The sequence below is a fragment of the Microtus oregoni genome, unplaced genomic scaffold, assembly GCF_018167655.1.
Source record: "Microtus oregoni isolate MIOR12 unplaced genomic scaffold, Mior012 000074F_014, whole genome shotgun sequence".
NCBI lineage: Eukaryota > Metazoa > Chordata > Mammalia > Rodentia > Cricetidae > Microtus > Microtus oregoni.
Genome location: NW_024544001.1, coordinates 1 through 21070, shown reverse-complemented (window position 1 = coordinate 21070; position 21070 = coordinate 1). Strand labels below are relative to the sequence as shown.

Sequence of the window (21070 nt, the reverse complement as noted above, 5' to 3'; positions counted from 1 at the left end):
GGCCCTCCTGCCTCAAACAGTCAGAGTTTGCCCTGGCAGGACAGCCCAGAAAGCCGGCATTTTTAAATGGCGCAGCTTTTTTCCTGCTAAGGCTGAAAACCGAAAAGCATGCGTTCAGCTTTTCGTCAACACCGTTTAAGTGTTTCGTGGCAGGACCTCTTAATGAGCTGCAGGCTTTGCAGCTAAAGCTGAGTCAGGAAGCCTCTCTTAGATGAGGCGCTTGCTTGCCTCTGGCAAGCAGAGTAGACCCGAGAAATTGCTGCTACCAAGAAACCAGGCACAATGCTTTCATTTTGTTCTAGAATTACTTCCCAAGCTGTCTCAGGCTTTATGTGGAAGCAGTTGTCCACGTGGGCGCCATATGTAGTAATATGGGGCGGCAGGGCTGCGTTCCCAGCACCCAGGCCTCCTGCTCGGCTAGTTTATGCCCCGAAATAACAACACACAAACTGTATTCATTTAATCACTGCTTGGCCCTTTAGCCCTAGCCCTTACTGGCTAATTCTCACATCCCGATCAACCCATCTCTAATAATCTGTGAGAACCGGTCTTACCGGGAAGATTCTAGCCTAGTCCATCCTGGGTCGGAGCTTCATGCCCTGAGCGGGGCATGGCGTCTCTCTCAGGAGTCTGCTCCGGAGAGCAGAGCTGTGGAGTCTCTGAGCTCACTTCCTCTTCCTACCAGCATTTTGTTCTGTTTACTCCTCCCACCTATCCTCTAACCAATAAAATGGGCCAGGGCAGTGCCTTTATTAGCCAATGACCTTCCTCCATCAATGCTTGTCCCTTGTCTTGAGTTCTTTTCCTTCTGTTGGTTTGTCATGTCAAACTCCAAACTAGTAGCTTTTGTTTTATCTTATTATATTTTATTTTGTTATAGTTTTGAAATGAATGAATGAATGAAAACCTAGCTACTAGGGTAAAGTTTAACAACGGAACTGTCATTTATACCTTCTAAGAGAGGGAAGTCAGATTTCTCCAATGGACTGACACTGGGTACATCAACCACTCCAGAGCAGGCTTCATGTTCAGGAGTGCTTGACCAACATATAACGGACAGCACAGTGTTTATTTGTGGGGACTTTTATTTGCTTACAGTTTGGTGGTTTTTAATTTTTTTTTATTTTTTTGGTGGGGGTGGTGTTTTATTTCGTTTTATTGGTTCAGGGGAGTCTTGTTATTGTATTGGGTTTTTGTTTGTGTTTTGGGAAAGAACTTAAAGGTATATGGGTAGGGATGGGAAGTGGGTCTGGAAGGACTTGGGGGAGAGGAAGAATATGAGCCAAATATATTTAAATTTAAAAATTGTTTTAACCAAGAAAAATCTAATAAAAATCACTGTTTACTTGCTGTCTACAAAATAAAGCATGTTTTATAATAAAAAAAATCTCTGCTCTATCAAGCTGGAAAACCTAAAAGAAATGGATACATGTTTTTGAGATATGCAACCTACCAAAGTAAAGCAACATCAAATAATCTATTTAAACATACCCATAAGCCCTAGTGAAATTGAAACAGTAATTAAAAGTCTCCCAAGTTCCCTTCACCCCACTCAAGAAGAAAACCACAAGGCCAGAAGATTCAGTGTAGAATTCTATCAGACCTTCAAAAAAGAATTAACACTAATACTTCTAAAATTATTCTGTGAAATAGAAACTGAAGGAATATTACCTAATTCTTTTCATGATTACTCAGATATATAAGTCACATAAAACCCACCCCAAAAGAAAATTACAGACAAATATCCCTTATCAACAAAATACAAAAACTGTTAATAAAATACTTGCAAACCAAATACAAGGATATATGCAAAATATTATCCACCATTATCAAGTAGACTTCATCTCTGAGATGCAGGAATTGTTCATCATACATAAATTAAACATAATCTACCATATAAGCAGACTGAAAGACAAAAACCATCTCATTGGATATAGACAATCCAATATCTCATCATGATAAAAGTCCGAGAGATTATGGATACAAGGGATATACCTTAACATAATGAAGGAGATTTATAGTCCACAACCACCATCAACCTAAACAGTGAGAAACTCCAGGCATTTTCACTAAAATTAGGATCAAGACAAAGATTCCCACATTCTCCATACCTATTAAATATATGACTTGAAATCTTATCTGGAGCTAGTTGTCTCATGGCTCTAGCCAAGATGTCAAATCTGGATTTCTTTGTTTTTTTTTTTTTGTGGTAATTTCCTCCTTTTTCTTTTTTCTTTTTCTTTTTTTTTTGGGGGGGGGAGGTTCGAGACAGGGTTTCTCTGTAGCTTTTTGGTTCCTGTCCTGGAACTAGCTCTTCTAGACCAGGCTGGCCTCGAACTCACAGAGATCCGCCTGCCTCTGCCTCCCGAGTGCTGGGATTAAAGGCGTGCGCCACTACCTCCTTTTTCTATCAAATCTTATTAATTTGGATCTCCCTTTTGTCTTTTAGTTGATTTGGTTAAGGGTTTGCCAATCTTACTGATTTTTTCAAAGAATCAATTCTTAGTTTCTTTGTATTGTTTGTTAGTGTTTCTATTGTATTGATTTTGGCTCTGAATTTGTTTCTGCTTCCCATTCCCTTTGAATGTTATTTTTTCTTATTCTAGAGCAGTGATTCTTAACCTGCTAATACTGTGACCCTTGAACACAGTTTCTCATCCTGTGCTGGCCTCCAACCATAAAACTCTTTTCGTTGCTACTTTATAACTGTAACTTTGTTACTGTCATGAATCGTAATATAAATATCTGATATGCAAAATATCTGATATGTGACCCCTGTGAAAGGGTCCATTGACCCCCAACGGGTTGCAAACCACAGGTTGAGATCCACTGTTCTAGTGCTTTGGAATATGCTGTTAAGTTACTAAAGTGGGTTCTCCCCAAGTTTTGTGATAGCAGCTAATGTTATGAATGTGTCTCTTACAACTGCCTTCGTTATGTCCTGTGAGTTTGGGTGTGTTGTATGTTCATTTTCCTTCAATTCTAGAAAGTCTTTATTTATTTTTAAAGTTCTGTGTTGACCCAGTTTTGTTCAGTAGTAAGTTGTTAATTTTCCTCTTTTTAAAGATTGATTTATTTATTATGTATACATTCTGCCTGCATGTATGCCCACACACCAGAAGAGGGTGCCAGATCTCATTACAGATGGTTGTGAGCCACCATATGGTTGCTGGGAATTGAACTCAGGACCTCTGGAAGAGCAGCCGGTGCTCTTAACCTCTGAGCCATCTCTCCAGCCCCAAGTTGATAATTTTCCATGAGTTCATAAGCTTTCTGTTTTTGTTGTTGATCTCCAGCTTTAATCTGGGGTGGTCAGAAGGGATGCAGGGTGTTATTTTAATTTTCTTATGTCTGTTGAGCTGTGCTTTGTGTCCAAGCATGTGGTTAATTTTGGAAAAAGTTCAGTGTGGTGCTGAGAGGAAATATGTTCTGTGTTTGGGTGACGTGCGCTGTATCTGCTGGGTCCATTTGACTTAGGACCTTATTTACCTCCAGCATTTCTCTGTTTATGGTGGGGTGTGCGATTTGGATGCAGCAGAATTATGCATCCTATGTTCTAACCCGCTTCTTAGTCTGTGTCTTTGTATTGGAGATTTGAGGTCATTAATACTGAGAGTTATCAATGAGCAGTTCATAGATTTTTATTATTTTGCTGTTTTCGCTTTCCTCCCTCTTTTGATTTGCTGGTCTGCAATCATTTATTCTTCACGTCTTCTTAGTTGTAGTTTGTCTCTTCAGACTTGAGTTGTCTTTCTAATGCCTTCCGTTGAGATGAATTGGTTGATAGATATTGCTTGAATTGACTTTATCATAGAATGTCTTGTTTCTTCATCTATGGTGATTGAAAGTTTAGCTGGGTATGGTAGTCTGGGCTGGTGTCTGTAGTGTCTTAGGGTATGCAGGACATCTGTCTAGACCCTTTTGGCTTTCAGAGTCTTCATTAAGAAGTCAGGTGTAATTCTTATAGACCTGCCTTTTTATGTTAGTTGGACTTTTCCCCTTGCAGCTTTTAATGTTTTTTATTCTGTACATTTAGTGTTTTGATTATTATGTGTCATGGAGAATTTATTTTCTGGACCAGTCTATTTGGTGTTCTCTGTGCTTCTTGTACCCTGATAGGCATCTTCTTCTTCAGGTTAGGAAAATTTTCTTCTATGTTAAAAGTATTTTCTGTGCCTTTAACCTGGGTTTCTTCTCCTTCCTCTATTCTATTATTCATAGATTTGGTCTTAGTGTTCCAGAATTCTTGGATGTTTTACGCATAGATCTTAAAAGTTCATTTTAGATTTAACATTTTCTCTGACTGAGCTATCCATTTCTTCTACCTTATCTACAATGCCCGAGACTCTCTCTTCTTTGTCTTGTAGTCCCTCTGACGTCTTTGACTTCTTAAATTTTTATTTCTTTTTTTTTCAGTTTAGACTTTATTTCATGATCCTGTTTCTTTTCTTTTTCTTTTTTTTGAGACAGGGTTTCTCTGTGTAGCACTGGCCTTCCTGGAACTCTCTCTTGTAGACCAAGCTGGTCTTGAACTCAGAGATCCATCTGCCCTTACTTCCCAAGTGCTGGCATATTTTTTGTTGAATTCTACTTGCACATCTTGAATTGTTTTTATTATTCCATTCAACTGTTTATGTTTCACAGACTTCATTAAGGCATCGATTCGTCTCCTAAGGTCCCTAAACATAGTCATAATCAGTATTTCTAAGTTCCTGACATGCACTACACCAGGCCACTTTTCATGGTTTTGCTGTAATAAAGTTACTGACTTTTGGTGGAGGCACATTGTCTTGGCTGTTCATGTTTGTGGTTATTTTCTCTAGTGTCAAGGCATCAGGAGTGATGATATTTGAGATATTTTGTGGTCCTGATGCCTAGTCTTGTCTTTGGAGGGTGGGTGATCTGTTCTTTGCTTGCTGTGTCCACCTGAGATCCTAGGCAAGTCTGGTGGCTGTGGGGGTCCCTCGTAGAGAGTTGTTCTAGAGAGTTATTCCAAGGCTCAGTGGGTTGCAGAAAGGGATGAAGATGGGCTGGGAAGAAAGGCTGAGAGGGGATGTTGGGAAAGTGCTAGGGGAATTGTTCAGAACCAAGAGGCAGAGTCCTCAGGGAATGGGGGTGTGTTGGGAGGCAGGGATCCTGCAAGAAGGCTGCTATAGGGCTAAGAGGAGCCTTGGAGATAAACAATTTAAGGGATGGTGGGAAAGACAGTGAGCATAACCTACCTGAGTTACAGTTCAGTGTGGATACTGGGGTCCCTGGGAATAGGCAACTGATACAAGGGGATGGAGATGGTCTGAAAGGAAAGGCTGAGAGAGCCAGTGCGAAAGAGCTAAGCTGCGGCTGTACCAAGAATGTCGGTGCCATTTTTTTCATGCCAAAATGTATCTGGTGATATCATTTGAGAAGAATTGACCAATATATCTTACTTATTAAACCTTTTTCGTGATTCATCCCCGGTAAGGCCAACCTTGGTTGTCCACATCATGGACAAAAAGAAATTATAAATGGGCTGTAGGTATAAATATGAAGCAATGAAGATTCTAGATGAAAATGTAGGTCATTGTATTGATTTGGGGGTAGATTTTAAAAAAAATAACAAATAGAATTAATCATAGAGGGAGAAAGGGAGAAATAGAACTACATTAAAATTCGAAATTTCACTTCATCGCAAGATACCAGGAAGAAAATAAGAACTACAGAATGGGAAAAGATTTTGTCAGTCCTCAAAAAGGAGATGTGGAGACTATAGGAGGATCTTTTATAAATCAAAAGAACAAGTTAAATTATGCAAGTATTGTGAAACAGAGTTGAGCAAACAATGGACGCAGAGGTGAGGCTCAGCAGAAGACTGCTCAGCATAACCGGGTCTTCGGTTCAGTGAAAGGCCACAAAACCAAGCAAAAATATCCATTCAGAATCCTGGTTGGGGGCAGTGATAAGGAAGCGACCGTAGGGCTTCTGGGATTTTGGTAACAATCTCGCTTACTTCTGTGTGTTTACATTGCAGAATTTTTTTCAAATTATGATCTGGGCATTTTCTGTTGAATACATACTATAATTGGATTGAAAATGTTTGTATTTGGAAAAACAGGGCCTTGCTGTCCAGGATGAAGCACATAAGCCAAGCAGCTTTGAGATCACTAATGACTAACAGATAGCTACCCGGCATTTTCTGTGCTATGGAGGCAGAGGAAAAGCGCAGAACCGCAGAGTTCTGCAAAGTGTCTACAGCGGGGTCTTTGAGAAAGCATCCAATGCAGAGAAAGGGAGTATCTTGATAGCCACCACACCTGAAACAGGAGGAGGAAAGTACAAATAGTTATAGACGACACAGTAGGAAGATTGATAACAATCCACTTTTTGATATGGTTAACTTGGTCTGTCATCCAGATTAAGCTACTAGGTTTTTGTTTTTGTTTATTTGTTTTGTCTTTTTTTAAAAAGATTTGTTTATTTATTATGTACACAGTGTTAAGCCTCCATGTATGCCCTCAGGCCAGAAGAGGGCACCAGATCTCAATACAGATGGTTGTGAGCCACCATGTGGTTGCTGGGAATTGAACTCAGGACCTCTAGAAGAGCAGGCAATGCTCTTAACCTCTGAGCCATCTCTCCAGCCCCTTTGTTTTGTCTTTTTTGAGAGATAGGCTCTCAGTTTGCTTGCTATGTACCCGTGGATGACCTTGAAGTTTCCATCTTCATATTCCCACTTCCCGAGTCCTGAAAGAACGGGCATGTGCCACCATGTCCAATTTATTCTGTGCTGATGTTAAACCTAGGGCTTCTTTCATGTTAGGTGTGTGCCCGACCAACTGAGCTGCATCCACAGCCCAGCCACCACTGACTTCAGCATGTGTTTGGGCTCTGAGCTAGAAATTCTTGATGCATTAAAGTTTGAAAATCGTCACCAACCCTGGGGGTGTATAGTATAATCCAAATTTGCAGACAAAAATGCCAAAACCTTAGAGACATTAAATAACTTGCCTCCATTCTAGCTAGGAGGTATCAGCGAACTGAAACTGGAGCTCATGTCTGTGGGACTTGGAAGCCTTTTATCTTGATATGTTTTTCACTCTTTAGTTCAAATTGGCCCAAAAGTCACAGGAGTTCTCCTGTCTTAGTCTCCCTAGAGCTGGAGTGACAAGTCTGAGCTACTGTACCTAGCCGCCTTATTTTTTGAAACCAGTTTTATTTGATCTTAGTGAGGAGAAAAATACTTCCCATATGCAGGATTTTTTTTTTTTTGTTTTGAGTTTGTTTGTTGTTTTTTTTTTTTTTTTCTAGATAGGGTTTCTTTGTGCGGCCTTGGCTGTCCTGAAATTCATTTTGTAGATCAGGCTAGCCTTGAACTCACAGAAATTCACCTGCCTACTAAGTGCTGGGATTAAAGGCTTGTGTTACCACTACCTGGCTTCCTATATGCAGTTTTAAGATAATTTGAGGAGAACATATTTTTTTCCAGCCAAATGTGAAGTTTGATGTAGGCTGTCTTAAGATTCTATGAATTGGCATTTTTGTTTCCTATAGGAAAGAGTAGGAAGCATCGAAAATCTTCCACTAAACAACACCGGCTATGCTGGAAAAGCCCTGTGTTGGTGACCTATGGGACCTTTCCACATTTTGGAGACATTTTAATAACTTGAATAATTGCCTGTGATAGGCAGGTATTATTTTCTGCTTATTAATACTCTCCAGGCTTGATATTCTTCTTCTTCTGATTAATTCACATGCAGAGATAAAGAAAATAGTGCTGGGAGCTGATTGCCACATCACTATCTGCATAGCAGTGCTTCTCCGTCTGTTTTGATACAGAGAGAAAGCCAAGAGAAGAAGACAAAGGATAGGACAAAGAACCTAGCATCAGCTAAATCTGTTTGAAAAGCCAAATTCTGTTACAGAAACCAGAATTTTGTCCAGTGTAAATTATTGGTATTTGTAATTATTGGTAAATTATTGGTATTTGTGCATGGTTAGGATTTTAGGACTGATTAAAGACTGGTGCTTATTTTTGCTCCTATGGCTTCTTTCTTGGCCCTTCAGGTAGTCATGTTTGCAGCCTGCAGGGTGTTTATAATACTGAAACCTCATCCGAACCTGTAGTGGTTTGAAAGAAAGTGGCCCCCCCAGAGGGAGTGGCACTAAGGAGGTGTGGCCTTGTTGGATGAAGTGTATCACGGTGGGGGCTGGCTTCGAGGTTTTCTATGCTGAGGATATCACCCAACCCAGTGTTTAGTCTACTTCCTGTTGCCTGCAAGATGTAGGACTCAGCTTTTCCTCCAGCACCAAGTCTGCCTGCACACCACCATGTTCCCTGCCATGATGATAATGGACTGAACCTTTGAAACTGTAAGCCAGCCCCAACTAAATGTTTTCTTTATGAGAGTTGCCATGGTCATGGTATCTCTTCACAGCAATAAAACCCTAACTAAGAACCCTCAATGAAATGTGGATTATTTACTTCTGAATGTGTCTTTCCAATAGTCTAATGACAGAAAGTCATTATGTGACAGTCTAATGTGTGACAGTCTAATGTGACAGGCATGTAAGATGGCTTGAATGAAGAATGTATGGATGTGGTTTGAGAACTTTGTTGAAAAAGACAAAACCCCACAAAACAAACTCCTTTATTTCTGGAGCAAGTTTCCTAATGTTTCTTGCTGTGACAATACACAAGAAGCCCCAAACAAGTTGTTGAAAATGTTCACCTTCAACCAGAGGTTAGTTTGCTAGACTCTGTCTAGTATCCTGGGCTTGGTCTATGTACCGGTTCTCATAGAGACAAAAGCCAAGTAGGCCTTGAGAGACTGTTGGCAGTGAGGGATGCTTGGTGCTCTGGCAGAGTTCCCAGCACTCACAATGGGCCGCTCACAACTGCCTGTAACTCTAGCTCCAGGGGACCCCTCTTCTGGCCTTTGGTGGCCCTTGCAAACAAGTACATATACATGCATACAAAGACACACAGCGACACATGGAAACAATAAAATATATTAAAAAAAAACCCAAAACAAAATACCCTGGACAAGAACTTTGGATTGCAGTTTTTGGAATGTGGAACTTATGGTTTAGATGTCAGTCCTTGGAATGTGTGTGTGTGTGTTTTATCAAATTGATTAGCATTGTACATTGTGCCGTGAAGCCTTTGGGAGAGATATAAACCATCTTTTCCGCTGATTTTTTGGAGGATTTCAAGTGTGTTTCCTGTCAGAAGCCGTCTTACATAGTGGAAATAGGCAGGGCCAAAGGGGCTACAGTCCACCCTAGGGATTCATCAACTTGGCTTCGTGAAGGTAAACTGATACTCTCAAGTCAAGTGCAATCCCCCCCCCCCTTCCCTGAGAAGAAATTTGTTTCCACTGTGTTCTGGCCTTCTTCTTTCCTTATGTGAAAGAAGAGCGACAACAACCATTTTTTTTTACCTTCAAACAATCTTATTAATGATTTTATAAATAGAAAATAATTTTCCAAGAAGGTCTGGCAAACAGTTTTTGTACATGACCTCATTTGCTTCTCCAGGACTTTGCATGTGGGAATGGGCACATTTTCAGACAATTTGGGTAGGCTTTCCAATCTTGATTCTTTATTTCCTGTTGTGAGAACTTTTTTTCATGTACATGTTATACAATACCAAATAAGACTTGTAATGAGAAATTTTCTTCCGGGTGACCTCCCTGAGAGGCTGAGTTATGAAAAAAGAATGGTAAGAAACTTAACCCAGATGAAATTGCCTCCATTGAGAGTATTGTTTGGTACAGAAACAACAGACTGAATTATTTTTGGTTTTTTAATAAATGAAGTCAGCTTTCTTTTGTGTAGGTGGCAGCAGAAATTAACCCCTGCAGAAAGTCTAGCCTCAGATGGCTGGTGAACATTCAGTTTCTTTTGAGTTAGGAGAACCTTGGATAAAATAATGTTCAATTGTTTTTATTTGGACCTCAAGTAGCTTTGGAATCTTCCCTGATGTCTGCACTCCTGGTATTCTCCAGAGTTGTCTGTCTTGGTATTTAATTTTCTGGAGGCTGACCTTCAATCTGACATCGTATACAGGCAGATACTAATGAATTCTATTTTCACCTTCGTAGCACTTCTGGAGAAATCAGTCAGTCGAAGGCGGGACATTGAAGCCGTACAGAAAGCCAAAATCCTTTATTCATCCTGCATGAATGAGAGTGAGTAATAAAGAAAATAAATATTTATGATCCTTATCCCTCAGAATTCTATTAATGTTTAAAGGCATTGTTAAGGAAGAGAAAACTGAAATTCTATCAATGCTTAAAGGTGTTTTTTTTTAAAATAATAAAAAGTCTCAAAGACTGGATTTTGATGAATCTTTCTTAGAGAATCTGTACTGTTGTAGTGGAAAATAATCTTTTAAAGACATTTTGATTTTGTTATTTGATGTTTATAACTGTGTGTATATGTGTGTGGGTGTGTGCACTTGAGTGCGTGAGTGCAGATGGAGACCAGGCGAGGCTGTAGGAGCCCTTGAAGCTGGAGGGTCATGCTGTTGTGTACTGCCCACCATGAGTGTGGAGACCTGAACTCGGTTCCTCTGCAAGGACAGCATGTGCTCTTAACAACTGTGTTATCTCTCCAGCCTCAAGAAAATGATCTTCTCTGTGACTGGATTATTTCTGTGTCAGTTCCTATATTAGAAATTTAGATAGGGCAGCAGGGAAAAACTCATTGTATCTAGTAAAAAAATAAATTTGAATCCATAGCCAGGCCAGTTCTGGCTCCAGACAAAACCTGAGAGGGCAAATACTTAGGAAAATTATGTTCCATAGAAGCCACTGGAACTTTAGATTTCTAGGCATGACAGGCTCCTCCTAGCATTCTCGTTGGGAGACAAAGACCTCAACGTGATCTTTCAAGGCCATTCCAGAGTTGAAACAAGTGCTTCCAGAAAGTGTGGTAGTTGATTTCGGTAGGATTTGGGGATATCGTTTGATATGCTAGAAGCAACTATTCACCGGGGCATCCTTGTCATAACTGAACCCTATTGTTAATGAGGGTTGTTCCTTGGTGCCAATAATAAGTACCACTGGCTTAATTTCATTCACTGGCAGGGGTCTGTGCAAGTAAGCCCATCTTCATTATAGAGAACATCCAGCAGGTTGAGAAGAGACATTTGCACTCTAGCTTGGTGATCCAGTTTGCAGTTCATTTTCAGTGTTTTGAGTCAAGGTCTCAGGGAGCCCAGGTTGGCTTTGAGCAATCACTGTGTAGTTGAGGGTCACCTAGAATTTCTGATCTTCTTGCCTCTTCTTTTCGAGTGCAGGACTTGAGGGATGAGTCATGGTACCTGGCTTCTAGTTTACAATTCTAACTTGCCCTTTGTGTCCACTCCCTTTCAGAAGCAATTGAAAAAGCAGACGCCAAGCCCCTGCTCCACATCTTGCGGCATTCACCTTTCCGCTGGCCTGTGCTTGAAGCTAATATTGGTCCTGAAGGGGTTTGGTCGGAGAGAAAATTCAGCCTCTTGCAAACGCTTGCAACATTCCGTGGCCAATACAGCAATTCTGTGTTCATCCGTTTGTATGTGTCCCCCGATGACAAGGCGTCCAATGAACATATCTTGAAGGTATAGCCAAGGCTGTTTGTTCATGCTAAGATTAACCCTTTAGGGTGTCTTTTTCTTTTTGTTTATCCTCAAGTATCCCTTGCTGTCCTCAAGCTTGTGGTGTACCCCAGGGTGACTTTGAACTCCTGTCACTTGCCTCTACCTCCTGAGTACTGAGATTACAGGTTTGTATCACCATGCTATGTTTATGCAGTGCTCATGAATGCTAGGAAACCACTCTGCCAACTGTGCTACAATCCCCAGTTCGGGTGCTTTCCTAAAGGCAGAAATTCATGCTGACTTAATGAAATGGTGAGGCAAAAATTCAGCTGAACTTTAGGATCTAGAATTATGCCCTGCTCCAAGATTTGCAGAGAGTAGATCATTAGAAGTCCAAGATTTGCAGGGTGTAGATCATTAGTAGAATGTTGCCAGCCTTTCAGTGACCCTGTGTGTGGCTTTCAAGTGATCCCTGTTCTCACTCTCAGATGGCTTCTCTGAGCATGGAAATTCCAGCTGGGAGAGGTTTCTGGGTCTCCCGTGATAACAGAAGACTTTCTGAACTCTGCTCTTTCCCTCACCTCCTTGTTCCTCTGACAGAAGGGGCAACACATGCCAGATGCCTTGTTCCCCTTTCAGGAACAACTTGCACACACGCCTACATCCCCATTGTCAAGTTCAATCTGAATCTGTCCTCCTCCCTTTCAAAAGGTAAAGCAGAACTTATTCTAAGCACATTTTTTTTTTCTGCTGGGAGAAGGAGTATAAAGGCAGGGAGCAGTTGGCTGTGCCCTGAGGTGGATTGCATTGGTGAAATTAGGAGGTTGTCAGAAAGTTACGGACCACAAAAGATTCATCAATGAAAGGGGGTTGTAGGAATTCAAATAACATTTCCCAACTCATTTTATGCATTCACCCTGCTGTGTTTGTTCTTCCATAGAAGAAAAATAATGATGCTATTGAACATTGATTTCTACCCTAAGCTGCCCTTCATCAAAGCAGAACATATTAATGATATATCAATATAAAAACTGTAGGACAATAAAACTATTTAGCATATTTCCTCATCCAACATAAGCCACCTCTCCAAAAATCAAAACCACGGAGCTTCTGTTTTGAGCTAAGTAAGAGGTGGGCAATGTGTTTTCTATAAAGGGACAGATGGTTCATATTTGAGGTTTTGCCAGCCATCTGGTCTCTATTTCAACTATTGAGCTTTGCCATTGTACCTGGAAAAGCAGCTTTAGATGAAGTATGTGACGAGCTGGCCTGAAAACTATAGATTCCTGACCTCTTAAGTGTAGACAGTGATAGGTGGCAAGAAAAATCTTTGGTTGTTGAAAGGATTCTCACTCAGAAGGAAAGTTTTAGTTCCAGAGGCAGCTGTGTGTCTGTGTTGGATGATGAAGTAGCAACATGCTATTGAGCCATCTCATAATGTGAGACACAATGATGGTGCAATTCAATCAGCCCCTCTTCAATGTGGATGGAGTACTCGATGTTTAAAGCCAGATTTTAAGACGATTATTCTCAATTACAGGACTATTATGATAGTCTTCCAAATACTTTAGATGTTATTTCAAAGTAAGAAGGAGACTGTCGTCCATATGTAATTTACACCCTCTGTGGAGTGGTGGATGATTTTGATTCACACGATGATGCATCTTTGCAAATGGTAACTATTTTATTTTTCACCCATTCCTGGACTTAGACAAACAATTGACTTATTTTTTCTAATATTTTTTCATGAAGAAAACTACCACTTAAAATGAAAATGAGCAATAAGCACCTATGTATTTATGAACCTAACATCAATACCCTCAACTTTGTGCTATTTTTTTTATCAAATTTAAACCTTTCCTTTTTGGAGGCTAAAATATTTTATAGCATAGCTAAAACGTATCTTTTCACTGTGAATATTTCATTGTCTGAGCTAATATAAAAGACTCTTACAAGGGGCTGGAGAGATGGCTCAGTGGTTGAGAGCACTGACTGCTCTTCCAGAGGACCTGGGTTCAGTTCCCAGCACCCACGTGGCAGCTCACAACTGTCTGAAGATCCAGTTGCAGGGAATCTGACACCTTCACACCAATGTATATAAAATAAAGTTAAATAGACCATAAAAAAGACTCTTACAATAACAAGACTCTTACCAAAACCATACTTAACATCTAATATACAGTTAGTTTTCAATTTTTCTGATTATATAAAACATTTTCTTTTGTGCTGGTGAGGGTAGAATCCAGGGCCTCATGCATGATATGCAAGTGTTCTACAATCAAGCTATACCCTTCAGTCCCCCAAATGTGTCCTTAATAAACCCCAACCAGAAACAGCTGCATTTTGATTGAGGTTAAAATTAAGAATCAATCACATGTGCACTTTCTAAGTCCAGTTTAATCTACAACAGTCATCACCTTCTCTTTGTTTTTTAAACCACATTTATTTGCTAAAGAAAGTGGATTATTTCTCCCATATATTTTCTCCACAATCTGGGTTTGATTGATTTCAGGATAAATGAATAGCCAATGAGACAAAGTTCTCACTTGTAAGAGAAGAACAGCTTGGAAATTCAGGAGAGGAACTCAAGAGATTCTCAGTAGTTAAGAGAACGTAGTCCTTTTGCAGAAGACCTGAGTTTGTTTCTCAGTACCAATGTCAGATGGCTCATAACTCGCTGGCAACTCCACATTGAGATGCCCTCTCTGGTTTCTTTGAGTATTTGCACCCTTGAATACCTATCTACACATATATACAGTCACATAAACACAGTTATAGTTTAAAAATATTTATCTTTGCTATTTTAATTATATGTGTGAGAAAGAGAGAGACAATGAAGAAGAAGAAGAAGAAGAAGAAGAAGAAGAAGAAGAAGAAGAAGAAGAAGAAGAAGAAATGTGTGTGTGTGTGTGTGTGTGTGTGTGTGTGTGTGTGTGTGTGTGTGTGCAGATGCTCTTGGAGGCCCGAGGCCTTAGATTCCCTGGAGCTAGAGTTGTAGGTGGCTTTGAGCCATCCAACATGGATCCTGGGAACTGAATTCAGGCCCTCTGCAAGAGCAAACAGTATGTGCTCTTAAACACTGAGATGTCTCTCCATCCCACAGACACGTAACTAAAAATAAAAATAAATCAAGAGAAAAAAGGGTTAGATTACTACTACTTAAATCTCCATAGAGCCAGTGGATTTAGGGAACTATCATCAATAGTTACTAAAATGATCAGGTGAATGTGTGGGAAATTCATGGAATGAGGCCTCTGGAAATCAACTATCAATGGTGGCCTTGCTAAAAATGGAAAAAGTAGATATTGTATGCCTCTTGATACCAGTCAGTAGTTAACACACCATCACCAAATACATGTGCCCAAAACACGAAACAAAACATAAATCCTTTAAAGCAAGTACAGTGTCTACCGTTAGTGCCAGTTTATAGAAAAACAAGGGAGACAGAGGAAGATGGTAACAGCTTGCCTTGCACACTTAATATTCAATGACACTGGTCCTAGAAACACTGTCAATAATGGAATGCTTTCCAAATGTAAGAAGTCACTTGCACACTTATTATTGCTTTCTTTTGCCAAGGTGGCAGCCTGTTCGAAACTGAAGTGTTTAAGCACTGCTTGGTATCCGAGTGCAGCTCACATTGGCTTTAGTTCTATCCTGTTTGTACCAAATTACGTGAGTGAATTTTCACACATCTGAATTAACCTCCTCCCCAAAACAATGCAGAACTGCAGTTTTCATAGTCATGAACCAGTTTGAAGCATGTGTCTAGAGATAGCAGGAATGATTTTGTTCTGAGATCTGTATGAAACCTAATGAACCTGACAACAAAGTTCGTGTATTGGTGGCTACCAATGTTCTAGAACTTCCGTGTATGCGTTGGCTGTTTTGATAGGTTTAAATTTCTAGGGGCCCATGAAACGGTTCAGCAGGTGAAAAAGCCCTTTCCAACAGGCCTGCGATGTGGTAGATTCAGTCCCTGGAACCCGCATGCTGGAAGGAGGGGAACTTTCCCTGCAAGTTGTCTTCTGACTTCCACATGTACACATGATGTACACTAATCAATTACATGTAAAAGATTTAATTGTTTAATTAGTTGTTTAATTGATTATTTACTTGTCGTTGTGGCTATTTGGTTTAGTTCACTTGAACTTTGGTAGTTTCTGTGGCAGATACTGGTTCACGGTGGCACATGAGGAGAGGCTCTCTTCTCTTGAACCATGGCCCATCAGGACCATTTGAACACTGCTGTTCTTCATTTTGAGTAGTTGGCATGCCGGTTTGACCTGGGTTGTGTAAGAAACAGCCTCGTCTTTGACCTCGAGCATGGGCCCACTTTACAGTTAGCAGAGCATATGATGCCTCTGGATGGAGAAAAACGCACTCCTTTCAATGATATGCAGATGATTGGCCCATGTATTGGTCTTTGGAAAAGTTCTCCCATGTCAAGATGGTAGAGACTTGTAGATTTCAATGGGAGATAAAATTATAAGAAACAACAGAAAACCATATTCTAAAATACTGCCTCAGAGCCTGTGCGTATGCTTGTCTTAAGCCTGTGATAGGAAGAGTAAGAATTTCAGGAACCATGGAAAGTGGGATGTGTGATCTTGAAAGACTATGTGGAGGGTCAGGGTTGTTCTAGTGTAAGACAACTCAAATTCATTATGACTCAATGACCTGCATTTTTCTGGCTTTCGGCAAAATTCATGATGCCAACCTGAGAAATTCTCTTAGAAATGTAATTTCTCTAATGTTTTGTTTTTCCTTTCCTATATCGTAATTTTCAGATATTTCTTTTTGTATTATTACTTTCTCCCCTAAAACACTTTATTGTAATTGGCATGCCAATTATAATTGGACAAAAATCACATTTTCAGTTCAATGTATCTGATTTTCTAAAATCATACTTTTTTTTAATGTAGCCAAGGCTATCCTGTAACTAACTCTGTAGCCCAGACTGATCTGAGCTGCCAGTCCATGTACCTCTCCAGTGCTTGGATGAACATTTTCTTCTCTTTTGAAACTGAAAACTTCATATTGTAAATGCAAGGACTTTCAAACCCAGAGCAATACCGTCTACTTGTGGGGGTTTCTTGAGAAAGACTTTGCCTCAGGAGTTTGTGTGTTTCTAATGAGATTTAGTTGCTGGCCTTATTCAATCTGTTGGTATATTTAAAATGTTCCCAAGAAACTGTAACAATCTGAAGGTTTATGAAAGGTCGGACAACCTCACTTGAATTATCCAAACTTTTACCTTCTGTGGGTTTAACTTCATTTTGTGAGAAGAACCTTTGACTTTCTTGATATTATCTGTGTAGTTTCCTTTCCTCTGAACCTGGCACTCACAAGAGTTGCTGAGGGATCCAAATTTAATTGAAAGCCGAAGCATCTTCATAAAAATATTTTGCTTTGTGGGTTCTGGCTTACTTCATTTTTGGAAGAAACAATGGCAGGTTAGGAATCACAGGAGGATAAAGCCAGAATGGCTTGTGATTTGGTTGTTTTAGGCCAATTAGCAATGTACACAGGCTACAAGAATGTCTTGAATACATTTTACTCAAAAATACAATACGTGTATTTCCTCAAATTTTATAATGGCACCACTATAACTTGACCTTTTATAGACTTTGCTGCATGTAAAGGGGATTTTGATGGAGAACTATAATTTTATATAGATTTTATGTATGAAAAGGGGATAAAATACTTGATTAAAGTTGTCTGATTATTATTTGTGCTTCTATCACTTATTCTTAAATTTTCAGAGAAGTTTCTAACAGCCACAAAGATTTCTCCAGAATGTCAGTTCATTCTTTGTGAGTACAAAGAAACGTTATTTCTGAGGTGGGCTATAGAAAGCCTAATGCATCAGCTCCAGCCAGATGGGCATTTGCAAAGCACTTCGGTGATGTGGGTAGTGGATCTGGGAACAGAAGGCAATTTGACTCTGAGCTCTGTTCAGCCACACGAGCTTGGGAAAAATCATAAATTCTCTGGCTTTGGTCAGATAATCTCTAATATCTATTCCAACTCAAATAGCCTTGCACTGTTGAGTGTTGGCAAAACCTCAGCGATCGATAGCACAAATCCGCAAGTCAGGGGACAGGTCTCTGATATGTTAGGTCTCTCAAAGTGCCTATTTGCATGCAGTTCTGAATGGAGTGAAGGGATTCTTGTGACGGTGACACATGTTCAAAATATGGCTGGGCTGCCAGGGAGCCCATGACTCTTGTTAACATGCTACACAACCATTTCAAATGTCCATGCCATGCTTTCTCTGTTTGTCTGTCTTATTATTTTTTTCTTTCTCTTTTTGTTTTAACAGCTGGACCAAGCAACACTCTCCCTGGCTGTGAGGGAAGACTTCCTTGATAACAGTACAGAGGCCAAATCTGTGAGTTTTACTCATATTTAGCTACATGTCTTGCCTGGAGGTTGTTTGGGTCATCAATTACTATAAGATGTCAGCTTCTGTCCTGGAAACCATCACCATAACTTCACTGAACACATTCCCAGTGTAGCAAGGCAGAGAGTGTTTGTTTAGGCCGGTGGTTCTCAACCTGAGGGTCTCGACTCTATTGGGGATTGCATATCAACTCTTGTCAATTAGATGTTTACATTACAATTCATAACAGCAAAATTACAGTAATGAGCTAGGAAGGAAATAATTTTATGTTTGGGGTCACCACAACCTGAGGAACTGTATTACAACGTCACAGCATTAGGAAGGTTGAGAATCACTGGTTTTCAACACATAGTTCTACTTCCTGTCTTGTAGAAGCAGGAACATCAAGGTTGTGTAAGTTCCCTGTTCAGTGACCCCATCACCTTGATGAGATAGCATACCCAAATGAAATAACCAAGATACGAGTTTGCAGCCAATCCTCAGATGAGCAAATTCATGAACAACCATTCACTATAATTTTCCAAGCTGAAGGACACTCGAAACTGTATTGGCTTACAAAAATCACCCTGGAAATTTCATATATGGATCCAGTCATGGTGATTTTGATTTAGCAGACAAGATGGGATCTGGGACTCTATTTTTAGCATGTGCTCTGGGTTAATGATGATTAATGATGGGTAATGAGAAACAAAAAGGATGTATCAGGTTAGAGTTTTAGACTCAGCTTGGAAACGGGAGTTTCCTGGACACTGGATAGGGCTAGGTCATTTTAATAATTTGAATTCACTTTGGACATTTTGTCCTCCAAACAAGCCTCATGGCCAGGTCTCCTGGGCCTATGCTGTAGCCTCTATATGTGGAAGGCTCTGCAGACTAGCCACACACTTAGGCCTCTGCCAGTCAGTGGACACTCATCTAAGGGGGCTTCCAAGTGTTCCTTCTTGAGTCAACCTTGCCAGACTAGGGAATCTGTCATCTTAGCAAGCAGACTCAAGATCATATCCTTTCCCTATAAGTAGTTAACCAAGTCCAAATGATGCCACCTTTGCAAGTAATTCTTCCTCCAGAAGGTCCCTCCTTCCTAGCCCTACTGTCCTAGATCACATTTCTGTCCATTCTTGCCTTAACTACAGCCATTCATACTTAGTTGTGACCACCTTCACCTCAATAGCCGTTTAGCACCACGTGGAAAATTTTGCTTCCACACCACCACTCCCAGTATATCTTGTTCTCAATATAGAGCCTGGGCTGGAGAGATGGCTTAGCTGTTAAAGGCTAGGTTCACATCCAAAAATACATAAGAGTATATCTCACTCTCAAGATAGACTCTAAATTCCTTTGAAGAAGTTTAAGGCCTCTTCATTGCCTGTTTTCAGCCTATCTCTCCTAACTTGCCTGTTTTTGTTCTTCCTTCAAGAGAAGGACCTATCTCGTACTGTTCCCAAACCCCGTGTCTCTCAAGTAGTATATCTCCAGGTTTTCTGGGTTGGAATCTTCCAGTTCTTCAGCTTCCATGCATGCAGTAGTCTATTAAGAAACATTTTATGTGTTCTTCATCACTAGGGCACAGACTGAGAAACAGTCTCAAGCATCATTTAGGTTTTCATTTGTATGCCTTTTCCCCGTCGTACAACCTGCTGAGCAAGCCACCTTGAACGTGTACTGAGTCGTTGAACACGTTTTAGTAGACTTGGGAAGGGCAAACCATTCTTTCCAATTAATACTATTAGCCAGACTTGCTGACTGAATTTCATTCCATTTATTAAAAGGCTGGCTATCTACCAAGAAACATACAGGTCTTAAGGTGAGTCCCGCAGTAAGAATAGCTTGCAGGGTCATAGTTACCTTGGAGATTAAATTCTGTATTTGCTAAGTTGTTGGTTTCTCATCATCCTTTTTCCTGTTCCCCCTGAGATAGGGAGGACAACTCTAGGGAAGCCGAAACTGAAAAGACACAGGACTCCAACCACCATAATCATCCTTTATTTCTTAGTGGGAAGCTGGGTAAATGGAGCTGGATGGGAATAAATTGCACTTTGCGTTAGTGTTCATGGGTCAGGTCCTCTGCTTTTAGACTCACTTCGTTCCCATTCCTCTACTAAAGCATCGCTTGCCTGGGAAGGAGACACCCGACCTTTACATTTCTATTCTGGACTCATTTGGAGATGTTTCTTTTATCCATAATATCACCAGTTGCCAGAAAGCTAGTTTGCTTGCTGTTTGATGCCTGGGCAACTCTATCTGTCACAGAAATAGTACCTGTGCACTCATCACTTATTTTTTCTCTCAGAGTGGCAGGTAGGTGACTGTCATTGCATAATACTGGTATCATACTCCGATACAGAGTGAACATGAAGGAAGCTTATTGCCACCTACTGTTTCGGCGCTTCCATATCTCTGAAACGTACTTCCTAGCAGGCTGTTGTCATGGCCACTTGCTTCTTTATCTCTTACAGTATCGGGATGCCCTTTATAAGTTCATGGTGGACACTGCGGTGCTTTTAGGAGCTAATAGCTCTCGAGCTGAACATGACATGAAGTCAGTGCTTAGACTGGAAATTAAGATAGCTGAGGTAAGTCTTAACTACAAACCTTTTCTTTTTTGTTGCCGTTCCCGTTTTCTTTCCCGTATTTTGTAAACACTACATGCTGAATGAAAATATAAATTGCAACCAAATGGTAACCTTCTGTGTCACTGCCTTCTGGGTCCAAGGTAGAAATTGCATCCTCTTTGGGAAGAAAAAAAAAACTACTGGAATTAAGAGCTCCTCATTTCTTCTACTTCTCTGGGTTAAGCCCAGTCAATATCTATGTGCTACTTTACTGTGATTAAAGTATGCCAGCAAGGAAACCTGTTTTCTCAGAGAAATTCTTTTTTTTTTAATTTATTTATTTAAGATTTCTGTCTCTTCCCCGCCACCGCCTCCCATTTTCCCTCCCCCTCCCCCAATCAAGTCCCTGTCCCTCATCAGCCCAAAGAGCAATCAGGGTTCCCTGCACTGTGGGAAGTCCAAGGAACCCCCACCTCCATCCAAGTCTAGAAAGGTGAGCATCCAAATTGCCTAGGCTCCCACAAAGCCAGTACATGCCGTAGGATCAAAACC

General features: G+C 40.4%; 1 protein-coding gene across 1 annotated transcript; it reads left to right on the top strand.

Annotated features, from left to right (window-relative positions):
• Positions 1–10079: 10079 nt before the first annotated feature.
• Positions 10080–20539, top strand: LOC121441290 (phosphate-regulating neutral endopeptidase PHEX-like; the record flags this gene model as incomplete). Its single annotated transcript, XM_041642432.1, has 4 exons — positions 10080–10166; positions 11355–11581; positions 17886–17954; positions 20423–20539. Coding segments are annotated over 4 exons (500 nt in total), but the record flags the coding sequence as incomplete, so codon positions are not given.
• Between the last annotated feature and the right edge of the window lie 531 nt (positions 20540–21070).